The sequence below is a fragment of the Pithys albifrons genome, chromosome 1 (assembly GCF_047495875.1).
Source record: "Pithys albifrons albifrons isolate INPA30051 chromosome 1, PitAlb_v1, whole genome shotgun sequence".
Lineage (NCBI taxonomy): Eukaryota > Metazoa > Chordata > Aves > Passeriformes > Thamnophilidae > Pithys > Pithys albifrons.
In genome coordinates this window covers 7877551-7902848 of record NC_092458.1, presented here as the reverse complement: position 1 = coordinate 7902848, position 25298 = coordinate 7877551, and the positions used below count along the sequence as shown (strand labels likewise).

The window sequence follows — 25298 nt, the reverse complement described above, 5'->3', positions numbered from 1 at the left end:
CAGTGTCATTCTCTGCTTATGATTTTATTATGTTTTCCTTTTCACTGTTTACCTCATTAATTAGTTTTCTGCATCTGATTTCTGTAGAACAATATGATAATCTCATGATGTTTTAAGAGTTTTTAACATGGAATATGTATATTAATGAAATACCATGAAAAGTAAAAAAAATTGGCAGAATATGAATTAATGCTTTACTGTATTTCCAGGCAGGATAAAAATGGATCCTTTCCCATCAAAAATAACTATTCCCTATGACAATTAGAAGTGTTAATAACATATTAGTCTATAATCGTGTAAACAGAAAAATTTCTTTTTTTCTTTCATTAGGAGAAGAAACAGGTAACAACAATGAACATGAAATAAGCTTAATTGCATTCTTTTGTAATTATAATTCTTCCTTCGAGCAAGCTCATGTCCACAGTGAACATCTGTTCACAGAACTCTTGAAACCTTTACTTCACAGTGTTGCTCAATGAAGTTGGCACATGACTTTGCCAGCAGCTTTCTGGCTCACATACAGACACCAGGACACTTCACTCTCTTGATGAACCTCATTTCTAGAATGTGAAAACTATAAAAAGTGATGAATCTTTGTTCTGCCACGTATTGCAGGACATTCTGACAGCCTCACCACCCTCCCCAGAGCAAGTCATCCCAGTCCAGGTGCCACTTGGCTTTGCTATAAACCTGAGTAGGGCAGGAGGACACTCCTATTTGTGCTCCATGAGTCTCACTGAGGTAACTGGTGCGTGCATGAACACCATCAGTGCACATGAATCCATCAGTAACCTCTCCAGGATTGTGTTGACTGATAAAAATGCAGCTTGCAAACTTCCAGACAGAGATGGCTACACTATTCAGAAATGGCCATGGACCTCTGGGGCTGTTGCAGCACCCTGGAAGCCCTAGGGAAGATCTCAGTTAGACCTTTGGGATAATGTTTTCTCCAGTAGCAGAGCCCCTCTCTGCCTGCAGAACAACATTGCCAGCAAGTCCATGCTTGCTTTCCAAGTGGTGAAGTCCTACTGACTAAAGATAACATAGGAAAAATGCCTTCTGAAGCACCTGATCTACCTTTTCACTTTGCTTTTTCTTCTCTTGGAAGCCAGCTGCTGTTGTTGCTCTTGTTGCTCCATGAACATTGTCTAAATTAGCTCAGGAGTGCACAGCTGACTTACAAAATTCAAACTTCCAACAAGTTGTATGCCAAAAATGACTCCACAAGAAGCTCCTGTATAGACTTGCCTTTACCAATGAGTTAGCAGGAACTGCTTTACCCCTAGGGACAATTGAGAACAGCACTATCTGGCTACTCACAGGTGCATTTCATGATTGCAAGAGCGATACTCTTTAGATTTTGTTCTTGGATATGAAAAGTGCTTCTTTTATATTTCCCAGTCTATGTAAGGACACACCATATGTGCCTTTAGGGAGCCTGCAGGGCTGCAGCACAAAGGTAGGACGCTGAGCACTGCCAGAGCTCTGCACTCTCACCACTAGTTAAAGCTGAAGAGTCTGGTCATTTTCAGGTCGCCAGCAAGCTGAGATGGCTTCGTGCCTTCCCACTCTGCATTAGAGGTGAGGAAAAATCACATTAGCCACTAGGGTCCTCATTAATGGAATAGGTGGGGAGACAAGGAAGGAGTTGAACAGTACAGTCGGGATCCAGAGGAGGATGTATTTTTGAAACAGGCGTCACCTTCTGTCCTCTTTGACACCGGCTGAGGGTGTAGTCTGAGGAACACATTTTCAGTGCCAATTACGCCTTAAACATTTAGCACTTGTGCTGCAAATGTGCTGAGCTCAGTGCAACCCTCAGGACTCAGCAGACACGAGCATTTGTGATGCCAACAGGTGAACAGAATTTACTTTCTGTTGTTCTGTTGGTTTTGCTTGTTTGTTTCATTATTTTCGAGGGAGGGGCAGTCCCGTGGTGTAAAGGAGAGCACTCTGAACTCTGAATCCCAAAGATCTGAGTTGAAGTCTCAGTGGGGACCGTCCCCTGGCAGTTCAATGCCTCTCTGCCATCCCATCCCGTCAGATCTTGGATGTTCAGCAGAGTCAGCCCCGGTTAGTAACCGGTGCTGTGACAGTCCCAAGGACTTCACTGTCACTGTCCAAGCTCGCTCGGCCGTGGCAGATGGACCTCAGGACTTAAACGGTGGGGCCAGTTCTGCGCAGGCTGGAAGGGCACACCCACGTGGGGAGAGCCCTTCCCAAATCTTTGTTTGCAAAGCCTGGCCATATTTGTTCATTATTTTCGAGGGGTTTGGGGGGGTGAGGTGGGGCAGGGGAGAGGGCACTGCCCATCGGGCTGTGTGTGCTCAGTGTTCAGCTGCAGGGCCGTGCGGTGCAGAGCAGAGCCGACGGCCGGGGTGGAGCCAGGACAGCAGTGCCAGAGCAAACCTGACTGGGCATCCCACAGCAGCCCGGTGCTATCCAAGGCCGGCTGGGCATGCCACAGCAGCCCGGTGCTATCCAAGGCCGGCTGGGCATCCCACAGCAGCCCGGTGCTATCCAAGGCCTGCTGGGCATCCCACAGCAGCCTGGTGCTATCCAAGGCCGGCTGGGCATGCCACAGCAGCCCGGTGCTATCCAAGGCCTGCTGGGCATCCCACAGCAGCCCGGTGCTATCCAAGGCCGGCTGGGCATCCCACAGCAGCCTGGTGCTATCCAAGGCTGGCTGGGCATCCCACAGCAGCCCGGTGCTATCCAAGGCCTGCTGGGCATCCCACAGCAGCCTGGTGCTATCCTAGGCCGGCTAGGCATCCCACAGCAGCCCGGTGCTATCCAAGCCCAGCGTGCGCCCGGAGCCGGTGGCAGGAGCGGGGAGGAGGGAGGGACCAGCAGGTGTGATGAGAGGCCTCTGCAACACCAAGTTAAATCTTAACTTTGCGGTGTATTTCCCAGGGGACGGATGCCTGTGACTTTCAAAAGGACCCCTTTCAGCAGTTCCTTTATGCCTCCAAACACCAGGAATGCGCTCACAGGGAGCAGCCCTCGGGTAGCACCGTAACCCCCCGTCCCAGGCCCAGCCCCGACCCCAGGAGATGAGGCCATGCCCGAGCCCCGCCTGTCGCGTCACAGCCACAGCGTCAGGCGGGCTGGAAATGCCCTCTGGGCTGAGCGAGTCCACCCTGTGCCCGAGCAGCGCCGTGTCGGGCGGGCCGCGGCCCTCGGTGCGGTCCGGGCTGTCCCAAACACCTCCAGCTAATCCCCCCGGGCAGCCCACCCCACTGTCTAACCACCCCCTCCGTGAACAAATCCTCCCTAACGCCCAAAGTGCTTCCTGCTGTCCAGGCTGGAGCAGCTCTGCGGGAATCACGGTGCGCTCTCCCAGGTTTTGGGGTCAAACCGACCCTTCCCCGCATGGAATGACCTTTAACGCCCTTTAGCGGCCCCGGGCGCCCGGCAGAGGGCGCTGCGGCGCGGCCGGCACTGCGCATGCGCACCGGGCGCGGGCACGGACCGGCAGGCGGCGGCTGCGAAGGTCGGGGAGGGACGGGGCCTGTGCCGGGCGCTGCCCCCCGCGCCGCCTCATGCGCAAGATGCTGCTGGCCGCGCTTTCCCGCTTGCTCCAGGGCCCGGCGGCCGCCGGCAGGACGGTGAGTGCGGCCGGTGCCGGCCCGGCTGGAGCGCGGCCGGGAAGGCGGCCCGCGGGGCGGAGGGGGGGAGGGGGGGGCGAGGGCGGCCGGGGACGCAGCGGGAACGGACCGGGGGTGCTGCGGGAACGGGCCCGGAGCGCTGTGGGAAGAGGCCTGGAGAGACAGCGGGAAGGGGGCCTGAGAGACACCAGGAACGGACCAGGGAGGCAGAAGGGACGGGCCGGGGGTGCTGCGGGAACGGGTCCGGAGCGCTGTGGGAAGGGGCCCGGAGGGACACCAGGAGTGGGCCGGGGGAGACAGCGGGAACGGGCCCGGAGGGACAGCGGGAACCGGCCGGGAAGTTGGTGCCGGCGGGGCAAAAAGAAAAATAATGGAACCCCCCCAAAAGTTGGGTTGTTGTTGTCTTTGGTTTGGTTTTGGTTTTGTTTGGGGTTTTTTCCCCCCGCTCTGCATGAAGCCCCGCAGTGACAGTGGAATGGTCGCGGCTCGCAGCAGCTCGCCCTGCAAAGGCCTGGTGTCTTTGGGTTGTGTTGCCCACGTGTATTTTGACAGCACAGGGTCCCTCACAGGGGTCATAAACACGCACTGCTCGGCCCCCTTGGGGTTCAACGTGTGACTGACCGAGCTTCACCACCTCCCTCCGCTCAGCCAACAGCCCCTTTCAGTCTCTGCATGAGTTTTCTTTCAGAGCTTGTTATTTTGGTGTCATCTCTTTCATGTGAAAAAAAAATCATGCTTTTACCTCTTCGTTCTCCTTATTCCACTGCAATGACTGTGGCCATGGGAAAGATTAACCCTGCTGAGGAAGAGTTGTTGGCAAGGTCAGAGTGAAGAGGTGCTTTTTTGGCAACTGGAAGTCAGCTGCCTTTTTGCCATGGAGAGCAGATCTGCTGCTGCCCTGTGTTCTGAGGCAGCTCTCTCACCCAAACCTTCACTGCTTGTGGGTGACTTGTGGGTGACTGGATTTGGGAGAATCACACCAGGCAGCACTTTTACTGAAAGATCTTTATATATATGTTTGGGCCTCATACCTAAAAGTATTTCCTAATTGGCAAGTAAAATATCTGGAATTTTGCAAATTAAATTTTGCAAATATTGGTGCCTGAAATTAGTCCCTTATGACAAGTTCTGGGCCTGCTCCTGAGATAACTGCATTTTTCTGGGATGCCAAACTACATCTGGTTTGGATATCTTAATATAATTGATTTTTGGATCCCAGGGCTTACCAGTTATATCAATGTTTGTCTTGAATTGTTCATATACATCTATAGTGAAGGCATAAATTACTAAACAAATAGAAGTAAACTTAATGCATAGAGCAGTGTTTGAGCATATTCCAGACTATGCAGTTGTATTTCCACATAAGGAAACTACCACTTGCAGTGTTCTGTTGTAGTTGGCTAATAATTTGCTGACTTCTCCTCCCCTAATTGTTTGGTACAGCTACTTACTCTTTTTTTCTTCTTTTTTTCCCCCTTCCAAATGCTGCTAACCTAGGGAGCCATTAGTGAGGTAAGGTCTCAGTCTTGTCAGGATGTCTTTGATACATGTACTGGCCACATATCAGAACTTTGTACAGACTCTTCAGTGTTGCTTTCATGCCCCATGTTCAGGGCAGGGGTTTAACCAGATGGTCTAAAGGCCTCCCTTCCAACTCTGGCCATTCTGTGATTCTCCCAATCCCAAACTGTTGATTTACTTCCAGCTCTAGAAGTAAATCAGCTTTTCTTCACCAATGATACTGATGCATTGTGGTAAACAATGTAGAAACTTGGTTTAAATTGAAACTTTTAGGTATTTAATCTGATAATAGGGAAAGGGGGGAATTGTTACTGCAAAATCAAATATGTAACAGAGTAGGTAACTTAAGATGGATTGAGAAATTTCTCCTGACTTTTTTCGAAGTTCATACCTGTTAATTACACCTTTTTTTGGAAACAGTGACCTGGATATTGTCAACATTTTGAAATCATTAACTTTCAGCTAAATGTATATGAATTTCCTGGCTGAGTGAAATTTTTGTGTAAATTAACTGAGCAGTAAATCTGCCACTGCAGATGCGGTGTGTTTGCTGTGGCCACAGTTCCTGCATGGACACAGGCCCAGCTCTCAGAGGCTGCCCTGAACACCAGAGATCACTGGTCAGCAGCCCGTGTTCCTTCTTTAGGACAGTAATGTGTTTTTAAACATCCTCATCTCTCCCCTGCCACGCCACCCTTTCTGTTCTGTGTCTCACATATCCCCAGGTACCTTCTGTGTTTCCATACCATGTTGAAGTAGTGGCCATGCTGTTACTCACTGAAATGATATTCTCCTTCATTGTTACTGCATTGAATCCCCCCAACTTCTCTTCCTATTGAAAAGAGAGAGTGCAGGTCATTTGTAAGCAGAAATCTGCTGGCTTCTTTTTGTTTGTTTGGGGGGTTTGTGGGGATTTTTGTTGTTGTTTTGTTTTCTTTTTCGTTTGTTTGGTTTGGGGTTTTTGTTCATGTTTTCTTTTATTCCATCAAGGCAAAATCCCAGTTAGCACAGAGAGCCATTGACTCTCTCCTTGTATCTGGCATGGAGGGAAAACCAATTATTTTATCTGTTTTCAATGCTCTTCACAGTCTTTTGAAACTTACTGGGTTTATTTTAGATAACCAAAGGTATTAAATATTCAAATTCTTTTTTCTAATCTTAATTTTAAATACTGGCTTTTAAAGGACTTTAACATGTGCATACAGAGCAAAAGTTCTGTAGCCTTACAGGAACATGGCACTGGTGAGTTTAATTCATAAATCATTTCCGTTTGGGAGTACTCTGAGAAATTACTTGAAAATTCACCTACTTGATATTTAAGTGTTGCTCATGTTTTGGTTTTGTATTTTTCCTAAGGCCTCTCGAGTGATGGTGGCATCACGTAACTACGCAGACTTTGCAAGTGAAGCTTCGTTTGAGATTAAGGTAATGATGCCATGAGTGACCCCTCCCCCCAAAACAGGACTTGGAGCCACATTAGTGTAGGGTAAGATAAAAAGTAAAGGTCCTTTAATAACACAGGGCCTACAGCCCACAGGAATACATGATGACATGCATGTGTCCCAGTTCTTGTTTCCATGGCTTGTATAATAAGATCCCTCCAATCATTGCTTTACACATTTCTCAGTCCAGCCCCAGTCCCACCCCTGGTCCAACCCCTGGAATTGGGTCTGGGGTCGTCAAGACCCTCTGTCTTCATCAGCTCTTCTTCCTCGGGCACACAAAGGTCTCTTGGTCTCTTGGAGTTCATCCAGTTCTGGCTTTTGGGTCACTCTGACCTGTGCTTATGTTTCATTCTGTGGGCCTTCTGATATCCTTCAGCTCTTTACCTTGGAAAGGAGTCTAAACAAGATTGATTAACTAAAGGAATTTGAGCTCCCTGTTCTGGGACAGGGGTAGTGATAGAAAGGCATTAAACTTAAACTGTTAGAAATATTAACCCTCTAAAAATCCACAACTACTGTGTTCCTAAAATCTACAAAATGTGAAAATCAGAACAAAAACCCCTTTGGCATCAGTAAAGAACACTTAATACTGGCATTCTGTGTAAGCATTTGTTGCACATCTCAACATGATGGACTTGCCCCCATATCTTTTTCAGTTAGAAAACAACAGTTTGAATCTACAGAATCACACCCCTCAGTATCTGACTGGATTGCTTAGAGCAGCTGGAAGCCCTGTGCTTGGCAGTGTGTAGGAGCCCTACTTGTTTCTTAAGAATGTGAAGTTGTGACTCTTTGCAGCTGTGATATTGCAGTGTAGCTGTGAGAACAGAGTCAGGAAGAAGCTAAAGAACCTTTTTGTTCTGAGAGAAGAGTATTAATGGTTCCTTATTTGCAGCCTATCCCAAGTGTGCAGCTGATTGATGTCCGTATGGTTTTTTGAGGAAAAAATGCAGCATCCTTTTAATGCTTTACTTTGTGTTGCTCAAAAAACGTGTTATATTCTGTCAGCTTTCCACTGTGCCCGGATCTTAGGAAAAAGTGGTGCTTCCATTGGCAGTAGCTTTTGTGCTGGCATTTCATTCAGGAACTGATGAAAGAAAATCTGAAAGCAATCATTTGGGTTTTGTTCCACCCTCTCCCTGTTTGTCTGTGCCTGTAAAGTATTAAAATTGTTTCACAAGTGGAAGGGAAGGAATATCTGTTGGTGAGGCCACACCTTGAGTGTTGTGTTCAGTTCTGGGCCCCTTAGTTCAGGAAAGAGATTGAGGGACTGGAGCGGGGCCAGAGAAGAGCAACGAGGCTGGTGAAGGGACTGCAGCACAAGTGCTGTGGGGAGAGGCTGAGGGAGCTGGGGGTGTTTAGCCTGGAGAAGAGGAGGCTCAGAGGTGACCTCAGCACTGTCTGGAACTACCTGAAGGGAAGTTCTGGCCAGGTGGGGGTTGGTCTCTTCTCCCAGGCACTCAGCAATAGGACAAGGGGGCACGATGGGCTCAAGCTCTGCCAGGGGAAATTTAAGTTGGAGATCAGAAAAAACTTCTTTACAGAGAGAGTGCTCAGGCATTGGAATGGGCTGCCCAGAGGTGGTGGATTCCCCATCCCTGGAGGTTTTTAAACTGAGATTGGACGTGGCACTGAGTGCCATGATCTGGTAAATGGACTGGAGTTGGACCGAGGGCTGGACTTGATGATCTCGGAGGTCTTTTCCAACGCTGTCTGTTCTATGATTCTATGATATATTTATATGAAAATTCTTTTTTGACTAGATATGAGTTTAATGTTTGGTCCTGTGTTGATGAAAAAACTCCAAAGTTTCTATTGTTAGGAGAACTTGGAAGCAGAGTTGTCTGAGTGTGCCCATGTGTTATACCCAGTTCATCTGGGTATCAGTGGATTTGCTCTGGAGAGACTTTTGTTGTGACACAAACTGTCTTTAACCTGTATGGAAGTATTTTGGCCATTTAATCTGCACAGGCAGAGTAATTTGTTTGGTCTCTTCCACTGAACTTAATTGTTTTTAAATTTTTAATTATTTCTTTTGTATGGGTGCCTAAAATCAGCCCTCCCTCAGTAGAGTCCATGGTTTGGGGGGGAAATTTTACTGCACATGTGGTGTGGTTTGACTGGCAGTGTGGCTGAGGCAGCAGAGGTTTGTTACTGCTTGTGGTAGCAGAGGGCCATGTCCAGTCTTAGGGCCGGATCTTAGAAACTGTTCCACAAAGGCAACATTCAATCTCTCTTACCTCTCCAAAAATCCTGTGTAGTTCTTACCAAGTATTTGGCCTGTAACACCCTGCAATTGTGCGTTTTTCCGTATTTTCTGTGGACTGTAGTTTGTTTCCTGCTTGTAGGTACAACAAGGCTTTATTTTGTGGGTGCAAACCTGCCTTTATTACAAGTAAGGCCTTTATTGCCCTGAATTTTGGGACAGTGCACAAACCTTACAGGTATTTTGACCTCTGAATGTAGGTTTTGCTGGCTTTCTTTTTTAAAAGGTATATTACACTCTGAATTTGAAAATGGCACATCATAAAAAATAATTAAGTGATACTCATAAATGGGATTAATTATTTTCAGGAAATAAGTGCTTGTTCAACTTTGCAGAAATGTGACCTCCATCACCTGGAAGAAGGCCCTGGTACCACGGCAGTGATGACTCGAGAGGAGGGGCTCCAGTACTACAAGACAATGCAGATCATTCGGCGCATGGAGCTCAAGTCTGACCAGCTCTACAAGCAGAAGATTATTCGTGGCTTCTGCCACTTATATGATGGTCAGGTAAGAAAGGTTTTTTCAGGAGATTTTATATTGTCTTACCTTACTTAATGTAAGAGCTGCAAGTTCTTCAGAAGAGACAGGCAAGGTAGAAGAGGTGGAGGGGTGGATCTGTATATTAGAAAGTCTCTTGACCCTGTAGAACTTGAGGTTAGTGACAACATGGTTGAGTGTCTGTGGGTGAGAATCGGGGGGGAGGCCAGCAGGACTGACATCCTGGTGGGAGTCTGTTATAGACCACTCAGCCAGGAGGAAGAGGTGGATGATTACTTTATAAGCAGCTGGCAGATGCTTCAATATCACCAGCCCTTGTTCTTGTGGGAGACTTCAACCTTCTGTCTGCTGGAAACACAACAGAGCGGGGAAGAGGCAGTCTAGGAGGTTCTTGGAGTGTATGGAGGATCACTTGCTGTCTCAGCTGGTGAGCCAGCCTGCTGGGGCAGGGCCCTGCTAGACTTGCTGTTTGCAAACAAGGGCGTGTGGAAGATCTGGTGGTCAGAGATTGTCTGGGGTACAGTGACCATGGTATGATTAAGACTTTTCAATACTTGATGAAACAAAGGAGGGCCATCAACCAAACCTCTACCCTGGACTTCTGGAGGGCAGAATTTGGCCTATTCAGGAGGCTGATTTGAAGAGTACCTTGGGAAACATCCCCTTAAACCAAAGGGGTCTGGAAGGATGGACATACTTCCAGAAAGAAATCCCGAAGGTGCAGGAGCAGGTGGTGTGTTCTCTGTGTGCTGAAAGGTGAGCTGGCAGGGAAGACAGCTGGCCTGGCTGGACAGGGAGCTTTTGCAGGAGAACTTGGGTAAAAAAAGGTGTTTACCATCTTTAGGAAAAAGGGACAGGCAACTGAGGAGTGGTTTAAGGATGTCGTCAGGTCATGCAGAAGGAAAATTAGAGAGGCGAAAGCACAATTTGAATTTAATTTGGCCACGTCTATAAAGGATAATAAGAAGTGTTTTATAAATACATTAATAGTAAAAGGAGGGGCAAAGAAAACCTCCATTCTTTATTGGACACAGGTGGGATATAGTCACCAAAGATGAGGAAAAGGCTGTGGTACTTAACACCCTTTTCCTCTCAGTTTTCAGCAATGAGACAGGTTGTCCTAAGGACAACTGACCTCCTGAGCTGGTAGACAGGGAGCGAGTAGCTCGCCTGTAATCCAGGAGGAAGCAGTTAGTGACCTGCTGAGCCGCTTGGATGCTCACAAGTCTGTGGTATTAGAGTAGCCAGGCAGAAGGGGCCTGGGAGTTCTGAGTGACAATAGTGTGCCCAGGTGGCCAAGAAGAGGCCAGTGGCATCCTGGCCTGTATCAGGAATAGTGGGGCCAGCAGGATGAGGGAAGCAATCCTTCCCCTGTACTCAGCACTAGTGAGGCTGCTGTGTCCAGTTTTGGACCCCTCAATTCAGGAAGGATGCTGAGGTGCTGGAGCATGTCTACAGATGGACAAAGATGCTGATGAAGGGTCTGGAGCCCAAGTCCTGTGAGGAGTGACGGAGGGAGCTGTGGTTGTTTAGCCTGGAGAAGAGGAGACTGAGGGGACACCTTACCACTCTACAGCTGCCTGAAAGGAGGTTGTAGCCACATGGATATCAGTCACTTCTCCCAGGCAACAAGCAGTAGGACAAGAGGACACAGTTTTAAGCTGCCAGTGCAGGTTTTGGTTTGACATTAGGAGGAAGAAGTTCTTCACAGAAAGAGTGATTGGCCATTTGAGTGGGCTGTCCAGGGAGGTGGTGGAGTCACTGTCCCTGGAGGTGTTTAAGAAAAGATTGGATGGGGAAGAGTTGACATTGTAGTGTTGGGTCATAGGTTGGACTCGATGGTCTCAGAGGTCTTTTCCAACCTAGTTGATTCTGTGAATGTAGGGATATTAATAGAGCAGAGAATAAATGTAGAACTGAATATCTGTATACAATGTCTGAGGTTGTAGCTGGAACTATCATTTAGTTAATGACCTTTTAACAAAAAATGTGTTAGCACAAAAATGAATCCCTGCAATCAGGGACAGCAGTAGGGAGGGGGAGAGAGAGAGAAGGCACAGTGCAGCTGAAGATCAACTAAATGTGAGAAATGAGCAACTGCAGAGTATTAAAGGCCTGCATCTTTCTCCTCAAGCTTCACTGATGGTTTTTGTTTCCATGTCTCATGGGACATGTGCCCACTAAAAAGCAACAGCCAGGAGAAGGAACTTGGTGAACTTACTGAAATTTTGCTGTCTGTCTGTTATCCCCTGACATTTTGGAATTGCAGTCATTGAGATGCTTCATTTGGGAGAAAAAGCCTTCAGATTTTCACAGCTTCTGGTTTCCTTCTCATGTGCCTTTGCCAGTCACAGGTTGGAATTCAGAGCCTCAGGCTGTTGTAGCTCCAGGCCTGCCAGCGACCCTTGGGATTTAATCCAGGCTCCTGTATCTGTGCTCTCTCTGTTACCTGCTGATACTTGCTGTATCAGAGCCAGCCCTTGCCACAGTGCTGACTGAGGAAGCTGTTTGTTTTCCTTCATTGCTAAGCTTATTTTCCCTCTATAACAGGAGGCCTGCTGTGTAGGGCTTGAAGCTGCCATCAAGCCAACAGACCATGTGATAACAGCGTACAGAGCTCACGGCTTCACCTACACCCGAGGAGTGCCTGTCCGAGAAATCCTCGCTGAACTTACAGGTTTGTGCTCAGTGAAATCAGGAGTCACGTGCTCCTGTACTTACCAGAATTTTTTATAAAATCATAGAATCACAGAATCAATTGGGTTGGAAAAGACCTCTGAGATCATCAAGTCCAGCCCTTGGTCCAACTCCAGTCCCTTTACCAGATCATGGCACTCAGTGCCACGTCTAATCTCAGTTTAAAAACCTCCAGGGATGGTGAATCCACCCCCTCTCTGGGCAGCCCATTCCAATGCCTGATTACTCTCTCTGGAAAGAATTTTTTTCTGATATCCAACTTAAATTTCCCCTGGCAGAGCTTGAGCCCGTGCCCCCTTGTCCTGTTGCTGAGTGCCTGGGAGAAGAGACCAACCCCCACCTGGCTAGAACTTCCCTTCAGGTAGTTCTAGACAGTGATGAGGTCACCTCTGAGCCTCCTCTTCTCCAGGCTAAACACCCCCAGCAGCCTCATAGGACTTGTGCTCCAGTCTCTTCACCAGCCTTGTTGCTCTTATCTGGACCCACTCCAGCACCTCAATATCTTTCCTGAACTGAGGGGCCCAGAACTGAACACAATAATTTGGTGGGGGTTTTTTCCCCTGTGTTTCATTTCATGACACACATAATTTTCTATTGCATTATGCTTGACCTCAGTAGGACTCTTGTAATTGGGAGAGAGCAGCTGCAGTACAGACAGAGACTGTTGTTCCAAGAAATTACACTTGGAGAGAGTTCCTAGAAAGGAGTGCTGCTGGAGCCCTTTCCTGAAAACAAAGATCTTGACTACAAATGCCAAACTGAAAGACAACTTGAGTTCCAAGGACCAAGAAATGACAGGATTAAAGTTTTTGAAGGAGAAGGAAGCAGAGTAACTGAAAATAAGACTGGTAGATAAGACCTTACAGGAAACAAGTTACAGAAAAGGACTTTTCAGGAGAATTGACAATTACATGAGAAATGGGTTTGTGTTCTAAGAAAAATAGGAAGTGTAGCAAAAAGTGACAATACATTCTAAAACACAAGAGAGGATTGCACAAACAGAGTTAAATTACACTTAATCAGAAAACTATTTTTCTTAAAATTAGCATTTTCTTTCCTTTGGCCCTAGAATCCATAACAGTTCACATAAAACATATGAAAGATATGAGAAAGACCAATAATAAAAATTATCCACTACTAAGGAGGAAAGAGAAGTACAAACTCCAGAAAGGGATACACTTCTAAAATAAACACTAAGGCTAAAGGAAAAAAGATATAAACAACCCCAAACACCCCTCCCTCCCCCCCCAAAGTAAAAACCCAGTCAAGCTGTGCTTACTAGAAGTAAAATATAATCTTCTGCAGCTGGTAACAAGACAGATGAGAATAAGAAATTGAATGGACTGATGAGAAATTCTGTCTCCTTAGATTGGCTCATTTAAATAGAGTTTGTTCTAAGGCCTCATGGAGCACTAGTTATTTTCAAGTCACAGCTTTAGTAAAGCCAGACTGGGTGACTTCTTATGTTAATACTGGGGTGGAATGGGGAGCTGTTCATTGCTGGAGTTTTTTTCAATGTCCTATTTGTAATTTTTACTTGTAGTTACTCTCAAAGGGAAAACAAATCTAAATTATTGCAACTAATTTGGAACACTATTCATATCTTTCTTGCAGAAGCCAAAAGTAATAAGGACTGTATCTTTCTTGCAGATTATGTATATGAGAAATACAGACCTTGTTGTCTATTTAGAAACACTCCATATTTATCAGGCAGTGCTTCTGTGTAGCAGGACACTGAAACTTCTTGGTTGGTTTTAAAATTTCTTCTTAATCTCATTCTGTATTTTCAGAATTATGTTTTCATTATTGTTCTCTTTTCTCAGCCCTTATTTGTTTTGTGAGATGTTTAACCATGAACTCTTGAAAGAGAGAGGCCGTCATGTCTTAACTCCACACAGCTCTTATGACACTGACATGGCCTTAGTGTTACCACCTTTAGGAATTGCATTTGATGTTCCCATTTGCATGGTATTTTTCCTCTGAAAAATGAATCACTTGTTCCTCACGTTTCAGGTCGCAGAGGAGGATGTGCCAAGGGAAAAGGAGGATCAATGCATATGTACACCAAAAACTTCTATGGTGGCAATGGTATTGTTGGTGCTCAGGTATAGACATGATTTCTGTTTCAAAGTACAAGGTGAATTTGGCTCATGTCCTGTTGCCAGTGTTTCCTCTCAGTTTTTGTGGTGCGAGGAGCTTGTATGCAGATACCACTGCTCTGTGGCTCTCTCTTACCCTGGTTTGCTCACCATTTTGTAAACTGTATCCAAAGTGAATCAAATTGATAATACAGTTCATGTTTGTATTTTGGCTTTAATATCAATTGGAACAAATGGAAGTGGGTGGATGCAACTCGTTTATTGGGCAGGTCTGTAACAGCATAAATGTCTCCTTAGAGCTCACAACCTGCCTGTCTTCAGCTCCTTTAAACGTTGTTCTAAGGTTGTGGTTGGCTCTGCCCTCTGTGACAGGTTCCCCTCGGAGCCGGGATTGCGCTGGCCTGCAAATACTTCGGCAAGAACGAAATCTGTCTGGCGTTGTATGGGGATGGCGCTGCCAATCAGGTAAAGCACTGCTGCCTGGTCTGGCTCTGTGAGGAGTGTGCCTGGGGAATACAGTTTCCTTTTGTGAACTGTGAGCTCTGCCTTTCCTCTGAGGAGTGGGAGAGCACCTTCTGCCCTGCCCCTGTCCTACCTGCAACCCAGAAAATATCTCAGATCTTGGGCCAGGATTGTTGTGTGGGCTTTTTGCTGCACGAACACTTTATAGAGTCCACTGACACTGAAAAGGCAGATCCTGGAGAGAAAGTGCACAGTGTACACCCTCAGTCCTACAGTTCACTGCAGTTTTTCTGAGGGCTTTTGTTGTGAAGTGCTGTTCAATGAGATGAGCTTCATGTAGATGGCTGGGCAACTTGCAGATTTTGGCACTGTCACCTCTTACTTGTCTTAGGAATTTAAGTAGGGATGTTTCAACAACTGTTCAGTCCTCAGAGGGGTGATTCAGGTGAACAGTTGTTTATTGCTAGGTGCTGTTTACCTATCAGGAATGTGGCATGTGCTTACAGTTTTTTATCTTATTTTGGACCTGTGTAAACACCTGTCCTTCCTCATCCCCGGTGTGCACTTGGCCTTTGTCACTGGAGTGGAGGGAATGCTGTAGATACTCAGGGGATGAGTGATGCTAATGGTTAATTACATGGACATGTCCCAAGTCATGGTAGGAGGGTTTGCAGTTACTCTTCTAACCCTGTGTCCAGCTGTGCATGGCTGCCCTGAGTGTGACCCCCTGCAGTACTGGTGCTGTAAGGAGAGCTCTCAGTGATGGCAGTGAAGATGGCAGTGCTGCTGAATAGGGAGGAACACATAAATTAGGTTTCTGAAGACAGAGAAGAGGACAGAGCATTCTCACACAGCCGCATAGTTGACATTCCAGCCAGTCCCTTCATGTTATCAACTGAGACGTTAAGCCAGATTAGTTTGTGGTTTAGAGTGTGCCATTGATACAGTTTCCCACTTTCAAAGCACAGGTGAAGGTGTCAGTTCTTGGTTTTCCTTGTCTTTGATTTAGAGTAATAAGGCTGATGCAGTCACTGTGATCAGACTTGACTTTTCTGTGGCAGCATCCTGCCAGGTCAATCTGTTGTCAAGTTTTTTATGACTGTTGCTGAAATACCTTAGTTAAAGTGGAAGGTTTTGTGCTACCCTAACACAGATACTGAAGTAAGTTTAAAAATTAGTTCTATAAACTACTAGTTGAGAGGAAAGTTACCTTGTATAGTGTAGCTTCTCTTTTATTCCTTCTGAGCTGCAGCAGGTGGCGGGTTTCAGATCACTTGTACTATTAGTTTCTCCTCTGCAACTGAATGAACAACAGGGCATGGGTTTAAGCTCTGCCAGACGAGGTTTAGGTTGGATATCAGGATATCAGGAAGATGTTCTTTACAGAGAGAGTGGTCAGGCATTGGAATGGCCTGCCCAGGGAGGGGGTGGATTCTCTGACCCTGGAGGTTTTTAAGGTGAGACTGGACGTGGCACTTGGTGCCATGATCTAGTAATCAACGTGGGGTTGGATTAAGGGTTGGACTTCATGATCTTGGAGGTCTCTTCCAGCCCAACTGATTCTACAATTCTAAGATTTTCAGGTGAGCCCAATGCCTGAAGGCTGAGCTCCCTCACTACATGTGACTTACTCTTTCAGGGCCAGATATTTGAGACGTACAATATGGCTGCCTTGTGGAAGTTGCCTTGTATTTTCATCTGTGAGAACAACCGGTATGGAATGGGAACATCAGTTGAAAGAGCTGCAGCCAGTACTGACTACTACAAAAGAGGGTACTTCATTCCAGGGCTCAGGGTGAGTACAGTCACGGCTCTTTCTGAGGGGGGATGTGGGATGTGTGTGGACACACCTGCACAGTACATACATATGTATTTATTTCTACATACATTTAGTTGATGCTGAATTCCAGTTGCACTTGTGGAAGTACTGACATTGGAAGTTCGGCGGCTGATGTTTTTTTGCCATAACGTGTAGTTTCTCTGTATCAGGTGGATGGCATGGATGTTCTCTGTGTTCGAGAGGCAGCAAAATTTGCAGCTGAGTACTGCAGATCTGGAAAAGTAAGTCTGTAATTGTCACTCCTTCTGCATAGGTGAAACTCTTAGCCAAGTTATTGCTGCCTAAGAAGTTCCTTATCTAGCCTGTTTTCTCTAGTTGGTGTTGAACTTCATTTGACCTTTATTTCCTTTTTTCTCCACAGTACTGAACTCATACCAATTGAGTGGTTCTCTGATTTTTGTCAGAATTTATTAACATGCAGTTGGTATTAACCAGGCACTTAATATATGTATTACTTACACTGTCATCTTTTTCCCCATTTCAGCCTCAGTTAAATTCTGTTGTGAAAGGTGTTGTGACTGTCAGGCAGTTGTGTTCCTTGTGAAGTGATCAGTTAGGGGAAACATCAAAGAAAGTAATGTAGATGTTTTGAGAGTCAGTGTTGGTGTCTGTCACTCAAATATGGTAACTCTGGTTTTGAAGATTTTTAATACTTGGTGAAGTAATGAAGGTTCTGTGAGTTCTAAGCTTACAGTGAAACAACAGGTAACTTGAAATACTCTGATTAATGGAGTGACTTTGGAAGGGAGGAAATTTAATAGTGTTCAATAAGAACTTGAGAATAATGCTTATGATATCAATATATGCTTTCATTTGAAAAGAATGAGATTTCATTTTACTGAATGAATCTATGTGTTACATAAATTGAGAAAAAAACATTAAATTAAAATAATTGATCACTGATGCAATTCACCTATAGCAAATCCTTGCTGCTATAACACGTTGGTTACTCATTGTGGTAACACTCTGTGTTTTCATTCTAAGGGTCCTCTTGTGATGGAGTTACAGACATATCGTTACCATGGCCACAGCATGAGTGACCCTGGAATAAGGTACTGTCACATTCTTTCTTGGCACTCACTGAAAACAAGTAGGTATTGATGGTCACTTTCTTAGAGATGAAACTCCTAAATTCAGTGTTAAATCAGCTGTCAGGTGCATTTAGATATTATGGTGAAGTTGCCATGACCAGACTGATCACTCATTGCTCTTTTGGTATCTGTGGCCATGTAACATATTTATTTAGAATTAAGAGATTTGGTTTTAGAACAAGCAGAGAGTCAGATAAAGTTTTGTGCTTTCTATTTATGCATTATGGTGTGTCCTAATTAAGCTTTGACTGAAAAGCACCACGCTATTCTAGGGTTTTTAGAGTATTTAAAATCCTGTAAGGTACAATTACGGGAACAGTTTGGACTGTCCAGTCAGGTAGAACACTTCTTAAAAATACAAACATACATTGGCACTGCTCCAACTGACAAATCTGAATTTGTCTGCATGAAGTGGAGCCATATCCCAGCATTTCACTGGAGACTTGCAGTGAATTGGAATCATGCTGCAAATGATCCAGCCCCATCCTTAGGGGTGGTGGGAAGGAGGAAGTTTGGCCCCTCATGGTAACTGTCAGGCTGGGATTGCTCCCCTTTGCCTTGAGTCTGCAGCCATTTCAGCTCAGTTGGCAGTTCCAGATGTTTGCTGTGCTATTCTTTGAGTGATGAATGTTCTGTATTTTCATTTCATCTCTAACAACTCTTTGGACACACCTTTTTCTGGAAGTGAGCTGCCCTCTGCTCAGGGGTGCTCCTGCAGAAGTTCATGTCTTTGCCTGTCTTGCTCTTAGCTATCGTACCAGAGACGAAATCCAAGAAGTCAGAAGCAAAAGTGATCCCATTACTTTGCTGAAGGACAGAATGATCAACAACAACCTTGCTAGTGTTGAAGAACTAAAGGTATGGCTTTTATTTGCTGTATAAAAGCTCTCAGGCAGTTACATACTCATGATCTCTGAAAAGCACATCATGGGCAGTGTCCATCACTCGTTCTCTGAAGTTCTTTAAAGCTTGTTTTAGTATCACTTTTGTAAGAGTGTCGTGTACTAACAGACAGAAATCAAAATTACCCAGGTTTTCTTGACTCCCTAGGAAAGGGGGTAAGTCTTGGAAATTAGCAGTAGTGAAGAATGTTATTTAAGGAGTCAGGAAGCCTCTAGGCAACTGTTGTAACTACTTTAGTCCACTATAAAAAATAATGGCACTGACATAGTATGTCAGAATCAGAATAGAAAATGGAGACACTTGGTGGAGTCACGATCCTTTGGCAGTAAATTACCAGTACTATCCAAAATGGTGGAAGTTTAGTAGGTAGGGAGTTTTTATAGGGTTTTAATTTTATGTTTCTAGACAGTGTTAACTAATTCTGGCCAATACTTAATCATAGCATTTAAATTCAAAATTAGGATACTTTTTTTTCTGAGCTGTCTTCTAATGAGCACCCACTTTTGGTTTAGGAGATTGATGTGGCAGTAAGGAAGGAGATCGAGGAAGCTGCTCAGTTTGCCACCACTGACCCAGAGCCACCACTGGAAGAGCTGGGACACCACATCTACTTCAATGAGCCACCCTTTGAGGTGCGTGGCCCAAACCAGTGGATAAAGTACAAGTCTGTTGGCTAAAGGCCTTTTGTTGGTGTAACTTATTCGTAAGAATAAGTGAATGCTTTTACAGGAACTATAATGACTCAGAAACAATCCTTACACTTATTTAAAAGTTCTTCCAAAAGACAAACTGTAAGGAAATCTGAGTATGGATTGTCTTAAACATGCTGAATGTTGTTTCAGAAGAAGCTAAGTTAAGAGAAAGCAGTGGTTTATTTAAAGTGCTATATCTTTGCTTTACTGACTTTCTTGGAATTGCTGTATGTGTTATGTACAGTGTAAAAAATAATTAAACTTAAACAACCTTTATATAATGGTCTGTTTGCTTTGTTTCTTCATGAACTGCTTTCCCAGAAAACCCACCCAAAGTGCCATTTAGATGCTGTGGTTTTGCTGCAGAAAAGTCACTAATTGAAAATACCACACCAGGCTTTGTTCAGTAGTTCAGTGAGAGCAGCTTTAATACAAAAGGCTGTAAATTCACCTGCAAAGAGGTGACATGCTCTAGCACATCCCCTCCCTGCTCAAACCATCAGCTGGCAGAACTGTAACACACTTCACAGTTTTCACAATGCTGAAGCCAATTCAGGTGTGTGGTACCTGGTCTGCAGAAAAGGTTGGGTTTCTTCTCAGCTACTGCTTTGTTACATTGATAGGCATTGTGTGCATTACTCTGTCATAAATAATTTAAGTGCATTGCCACTGGCTTCAAAGCTGTTACTATTCACTGTGTATTACACTGATGGTCAAACAAGCTCCACACTTGTGCAAAACCTGCAAGGCCACTGTACATAGAAATATATACATCTAATAATTTAGGTGTTGGGAATGTATTTCATTTGTTCATTCCCATTTTGTGTTCTTCCAAAGCATCAGCCTTCTGCACTGAGGTCTTACTGGATGCTTGTCGGTGGTTTAATATTGCGTTCCAGATTCTGCAGCGAAGACCACCCCTGCAGAAAGGGAAATGGAGAGAACAGTTAGGGAATTATAGAATCAGAGAGTCATTTGGGTTGGAAAAGGCCTCTGAGATCATCAAGTCCAACCCGTGGTCCACTCCAGTCCCTTTACCATTTCATGGCACTCAGTCCCACGGCCAAGCTCAGTTTAAAAACCTCCAGGGATGGGGAATCCACCCCCTCTCTGGGCAGCCCATTCCAATGCCTGAGCACTCTCTCTGGAAAGAATGTTTTTCTGATATCCAACCTAAACCTCCCCTGGCAGAGCTTGAGCCCATCGTGCCCCCTTGTCCTATTGCTGAGTGCCCGGGAGAAGAGACCAACCCCCACCTGGCTATAACTTCCCTTTAGGTAGTTTTAGACAGTGATGAGGTCACCTCTGAGCCTCCTCTTCTCCAAACTCCTTTGTCTACACTGCTTTAAAGTGAGCAAGAAGTAAAACTTGGAAATCCCCAGGACAGACCAGTTGTGAAAGTACATAGCCAACACTATGCTTGTTTTATGGTTATAGCTAAAACTTTCAGGCCTGCCAGGGGTTAAAAGAATGGTGATAAAAGTACTCCAATGAAGTGGTAGGAAAAATAACTTCTCTATGCCTATTTTCCATATGATTACATTGTCCTGAAGGGTGCAGAAATAGGTCCCAAACTTGATAAATACCAAAACTCAGATGTCTTGAAGCACCCTCTGTGCAATTTTGTCAGTTAAGATGTGAAAAACTTTAGGAGACAATCCAAGATTAAATAGAGAAAAGCTGCCTCTGAATTGTCACTGGCCTGTTTGAATAACAACTTCAAAAAGGTTTTTTACAAAATGTGTTAATTAAGCTCTTAACAATGAACTAACAAGTCCTTTCTTACCGCAGTTGAAGATACTGCAGATCGTCTTTGGTGATATCATTAAGGACAGCACTTAGTGTGTACTCTTCTTCAGCAAACTAAAAGGCAAATTTATTCATAAATTAATCATTCCTTCTTTGAAACCAAATTGCTAATAGTGATTACAATGGCCTTTTTTAAAAGGTGATTTTTTTATTTTATTTTTTTTACCCTCTTAATGGCATCCAAGTCTGCTCCTTGTTGTTTCAGCCAGTTCATGAGCTCAGGGTCTGCATTCTCTCTAAAAGTTGCTGCAGACCATCGTGAGTCTTAAAAAGAAAACAAACATAAAGGCTAAACCTCAAACTAGGGCAAAATCAGCAGTTTAGTGAAGCTTGAACTATACAGTTTTTCATCTTTTTGACAAACACATGATCCCATATATCTGTGTGAAACTTCAAGTGTGCAGGATCTCCTCATACCTTTGGGTTTCAGTTTTAATTGAAGCAAGTGTAATTCCTGAGTCTTCTGCTCCAGAGATTGTCTTAAGAGGGTCTGATACTCTTTCTCCTTCTGAACGAGGTGTTCCAAAAGCCTGGTAGCACATGAGAGAGCAAACACAACCACACTGAGAGTAAGAATAGCTGAAAAAAATAGTTGTCATTTTAAATGACTACCATGGGACAGACACCTGAGAAATACTGTCCTAAGGAACATCTCATGGCTTACAGATTTCATTTCCGTTGTCTGAGAACTCACTCAGGGGTGGCACTTGAAGGCTTTCACCTGCAGAATTTAGTAAATAGCTTGTAAATTCTGTTCCTACTGTTCTGCAGCCTCCCTGGCTGTATAAATTGGTGCCTTTATACAGCAATTTAGCACTGAACAATGTAACACTTTCTGATCACAGATTCACATCACATCATAAAGAAAATGGGACCTTGAGCTGTTAACGCAGCAGGGCAGGGGCTCTGCTGAGCTCTGCTGGTGCTCATTAGTGGGCAGCGTGTCCTGGCTCTGGCCTTTCCTTGCAGGAACAGCCTTGAGGCGCTGACACTGAGTCAGGTGGCAGCCAGGGAAGGAGGAAGGAAACTGGCACAGCTGCACACACCTAATTACCTTACAGTAGAAATCCAATATAACATTGTACAATTAAAACATTAATTACACAGAAACAGAAGTTGTACTGCAGGGTGCTGTCATACTGGTACTGCCAGCATATTCCAAACCCATTTGTGTTCCTGGAAGTTCTGTTTTATCAGGAGAGCAGTACTTGTAAGTATGTACATGCCAATGTAGAAAGCAAAGTCTAAGAGCTTTTCAAAGACTGCCTGAAAATACATGCACAGTCTTTATAGGAGGGTTACCTTAAGGTCTCGTGTTTGAGTCTGCCCAGCTCCTGGCTGAGCTGCTGCTGAGCCTCCTGTGACACCACAGAACTCAGGGTGCTGACTCCCGATGTGACGGCAGGATCCTCAGCCCCGTTTTGTTCACAGGGCTGGAAACTCTCCTCCCCTTCCTCACCATCCTTGTCCCCACCTTCGGTTTCTGATGCCGGCTCGAAGTGAGCGCGAAGCTCTGGGAAAAGGAGAGAGGGCAAGGGTAAGATTGTTTTGGACACGTGTTTTCCAGAGGTACTGCAGTTTGTTCTGTATTCGCAGCGGGTGGGGGGAGCTTCGTTTGAGGCAGTGGCTGTTTGCACAACGTTCTTCACTGAGCAGGGAGGTAGCAAAGCCTCATGAGCTGGACCACAGACTCTCTGGCATCAGCTCTGAAATGAGTGGTGCTGCAGGGCACCAGCACAGGTAGGCAGCTGCAGATCACAGAGGGGACAAATATCATGAGATGAAAAATAGATGGGTAATAAAATATGCCAGAGAGAAATTCTGGAAAGCTTGCTTTTTTTCTAAATAGTAAAAAAAGTTGTTTTCACCTAAAACCCTGGACCAAAGAGTTTACAGAGCCCTCCTCTCCCTCCATGTAACACTTCTAACCCATTCTCAAAACTTGGTGCAGGTGGCCACCCTTCTTACCAAAGAATAGCTGCCATTTCTCTGAAGTCCTAAAAAATTGGGCCAATTTGTCTTTAAAAGCCCCAGCAACTTTAGACTGAAAGGGCTCACCTCACGAAGTGCTCTCAGAACATTCTTATAGTGGAAGTGGCGCTCAGCACTTCAGGGAGTTACGAAACTACTTGCGAATTTCTGATAACTTATTCCGAGACAGTTCTTGGTCTGGTGATTTTTCCTACTGTCCATCTGTGGGCCAGAATCATCCTCCTCCTCCTCCTATTAATGCACTCCCTTCTACACATCTGTTCCACACCTCATATAATTTTTCAGAACACACAACCTGACCTGTGCAGCACTGCCCACCCTGGATGTGACTGACATGTGGTAGATAGTAATTTTCTTTCTTACTAGAAAATCTCCAACTTGGATTGAAATTAATGTGCCCATTTTGGTCATGGTTGGATCACACTGGGGGTGCAGAACCACTGGTTATGTCCTCATTATGTGCTTTTATAATACACGTGCAGCATTAATCCTCCAGATCAACACATCTTTCTCTGCAACACTCTGACCCCTCGCCTTTGATGAGCAGCACATGAGATGCAGTTACTTAATGGCATGCTGACAGATTAAACATCCAAACTGTTCCATTTGCTACAACTCTTTGATATGTAAAAAACCTTTTCTTTTCTTTAAAAAAGGATTATTTTCAGGTGCTTTGATTTACCTGGAATAAGAATAGTGACTGCTGCTTGGACTGCACGGCGGATTATGTTATCCATTGCAAACATCCAGTGGGGTCTTATTAAGTGATTTCTCAATACTTTGTTCACCTGTAAATGTAAACAAACACCATTTTCTCACACCTTGAGAAAGAGAATGTTGTTTTTCAATAGTCATAGTAAGTAAGCTTTGTGAGATAACTGCATATAGCACTAAAACCCTCCCACCTTTCAAAATCTAAGCAACACATTTGACAGTTTCAGGTTACAGCTTTCAAACCAGACTGTGACATTCAACCCATCTACAGTACAAGCAGGAAGAGAAGTGAGGAACTGTGGGGAAGCTGCAAACCAACCCCTGGGGTGAGCTCTGTCCAGGAGCACCCTGATGTAGTGGCAGGTGTCCCTCCACATGGCATGGCAGTGGAACAGATGATCTTTAGGTCTCTTCCAACCTAAACCATTCTGACTGTCTATGAAGAACTCCTCTCCCCCTGCACTAGGAAAGGAACTCACTGCATCCTGGAATCCAAACAGCACCAGATGAATCTGATTGATGGAAGTGCTGTCAAAGTCCAAATCCATTTTCAACTTGGATATGGTAGAAGCCATCACTCTCTGCTCAGGAGAGTGTATGAAGTCCCTTAAAATGCCAATAATCTGCTTGATGTGGACCACTGAAAGTTGCAGTTCTTCAGAGCTCTGGAGAAAAGATAATGAATGTATATCAAGTAAATCCCAGAGCCATTAAGCATTGAATTAGCAGCATTAATAGTGCACATTGATGCACAGACACCACAGAACTTCTGTTTCTGCAAAGTCTAGTTTTTACGTTTTCCTAACAAGAAAAATTTTAAATACCAAGTTTTATTTTCTGAAAAAGAAATTAAGCCTACTGCTACTGTGGCTGTCACAAAGGGAAGAGGTTCCAGATTATATCTACATGTTTCTGCAATGTACTGCAGAGGGCAGCTCTCCTCCATAAAAACAGCAGGGTGAGTCACTAAGACATCCAATTTTTTTAAATGCTATCCTTTCAAAAAGATGAATCTGACTTACATCTAATTTATGCAGACATTTGAGTTCCTTAGGCAAAAAAGTATGTATATATATACATTTATCCAAAGTTAGAAAAAGGTCCAAAATGACACAGTGATTCATAAGCATTCATCCTACAATTTGCAGTCCATAACCCCCACAGTTAAAGCCATCCAAGTGTCTGTAAGAACAACCTGCATAATTAAAAGGCAAAGGGAGAGGTATTACATAAATTATGGAAAACAGATGATTACAGCAGTGCCACGAAACAGCTGGAGACTTTAACAGGACTGGCTGTTACTAAATAATCCTTTATTGAGGAAAAAATTTAGAGCCCTGGTTACTTCTGATTTAAGATCTCACATACAAATATTATTCCTCTGTAAGGCTGTCAGCTATTTGGCAGTTTAAGCTCACAGCAGAAATCTACCAAATCTCCCCCAATTGCTTCCCCAGCCTGAGTTGGTGGCCTATAAAGCCCCAGAGGAGCCCCCAGGCCTGGGGCAGGCCCATGTGTCCCACGAGGCAGCTTGCAGGGGAAGCAGTCCTGGGGGAGATGCCAATCCCTGAGCTGTGGAGGTGGCTGCCCACGCAGGGCTCATCTCACCTGGGGCAGCCTTGGAGCAGCAGGGCCCCAGCAGTGCCACCCGTGCCTGCA

General features: G+C 44.9%; 2 protein-coding genes across 3 annotated transcripts in view; one reads left to right on the top strand and one right to left on the bottom strand.

Moving 5' to 3' along the window:
- Positions 1-3438: 3438 nt before the first annotated feature.
- On the top strand, positions 3439-19400 carry PDHA1 (pyruvate dehydrogenase E1 subunit alpha 1). 2 transcript variants are annotated; one of them, XM_071554851.1, is made up of 12 exons: positions 3439-3608; positions 5106-5120; positions 6486-6554; positions 9176-9349; positions 11891-12017; positions 14051-14142; positions 14509-14601; positions 16238-16393; positions 16588-16659; positions 17423-17490; positions 18279-18387; positions 18945-19400. In XM_071554851.1, the coding sequence occupies exons 1-12, from the start codon at positions 3543-3545 to the stop codon at positions 19107-19109; spliced, it is 1206 nt and encodes a 401-aa protein (XP_071410952.1). In that variant the 5' UTR covers positions 3439-3542; the 3' UTR covers positions 19110-19400. The 2 variants fall into 2 exon arrangements, with proteins under 2 accessions (XP_071410952.1, XP_071411042.1); XM_071554941.1 differs by lacking the exon at positions 5106-5120.
- Positions 19401-19534: 134 nt separating this feature from the next.
- Positions 19535-25298, bottom strand: part of MAP3K15 (mitogen-activated protein kinase kinase kinase 15) — an 88322-nt gene continuing 82558 nt past the window's right edge. The window contains exons 23-29 of the mRNA XM_071574147.1: positions 24119-24304; positions 23608-23713; positions 22236-22446; positions 21351-21463; positions 21100-21197; positions 20911-20987; positions 19535-20044 (exon numbers count right to left, since the gene is read on the bottom strand). Of these exons, the coding sequence (XP_071430248.1) occupies positions 19927-20044; positions 20911-20987; positions 21100-21197; positions 21351-21463; positions 22236-22446; positions 23608-23713; positions 24119-24304 (909 nt within the window). The 3' untranslated portion in view covers positions 19535-19926. The remainder of the gene's footprint in view (positions 20045-20910; positions 20988-21099; positions 21198-21350; positions 21464-22235; positions 22447-23607; positions 23714-24118; positions 24305-25298) is intronic.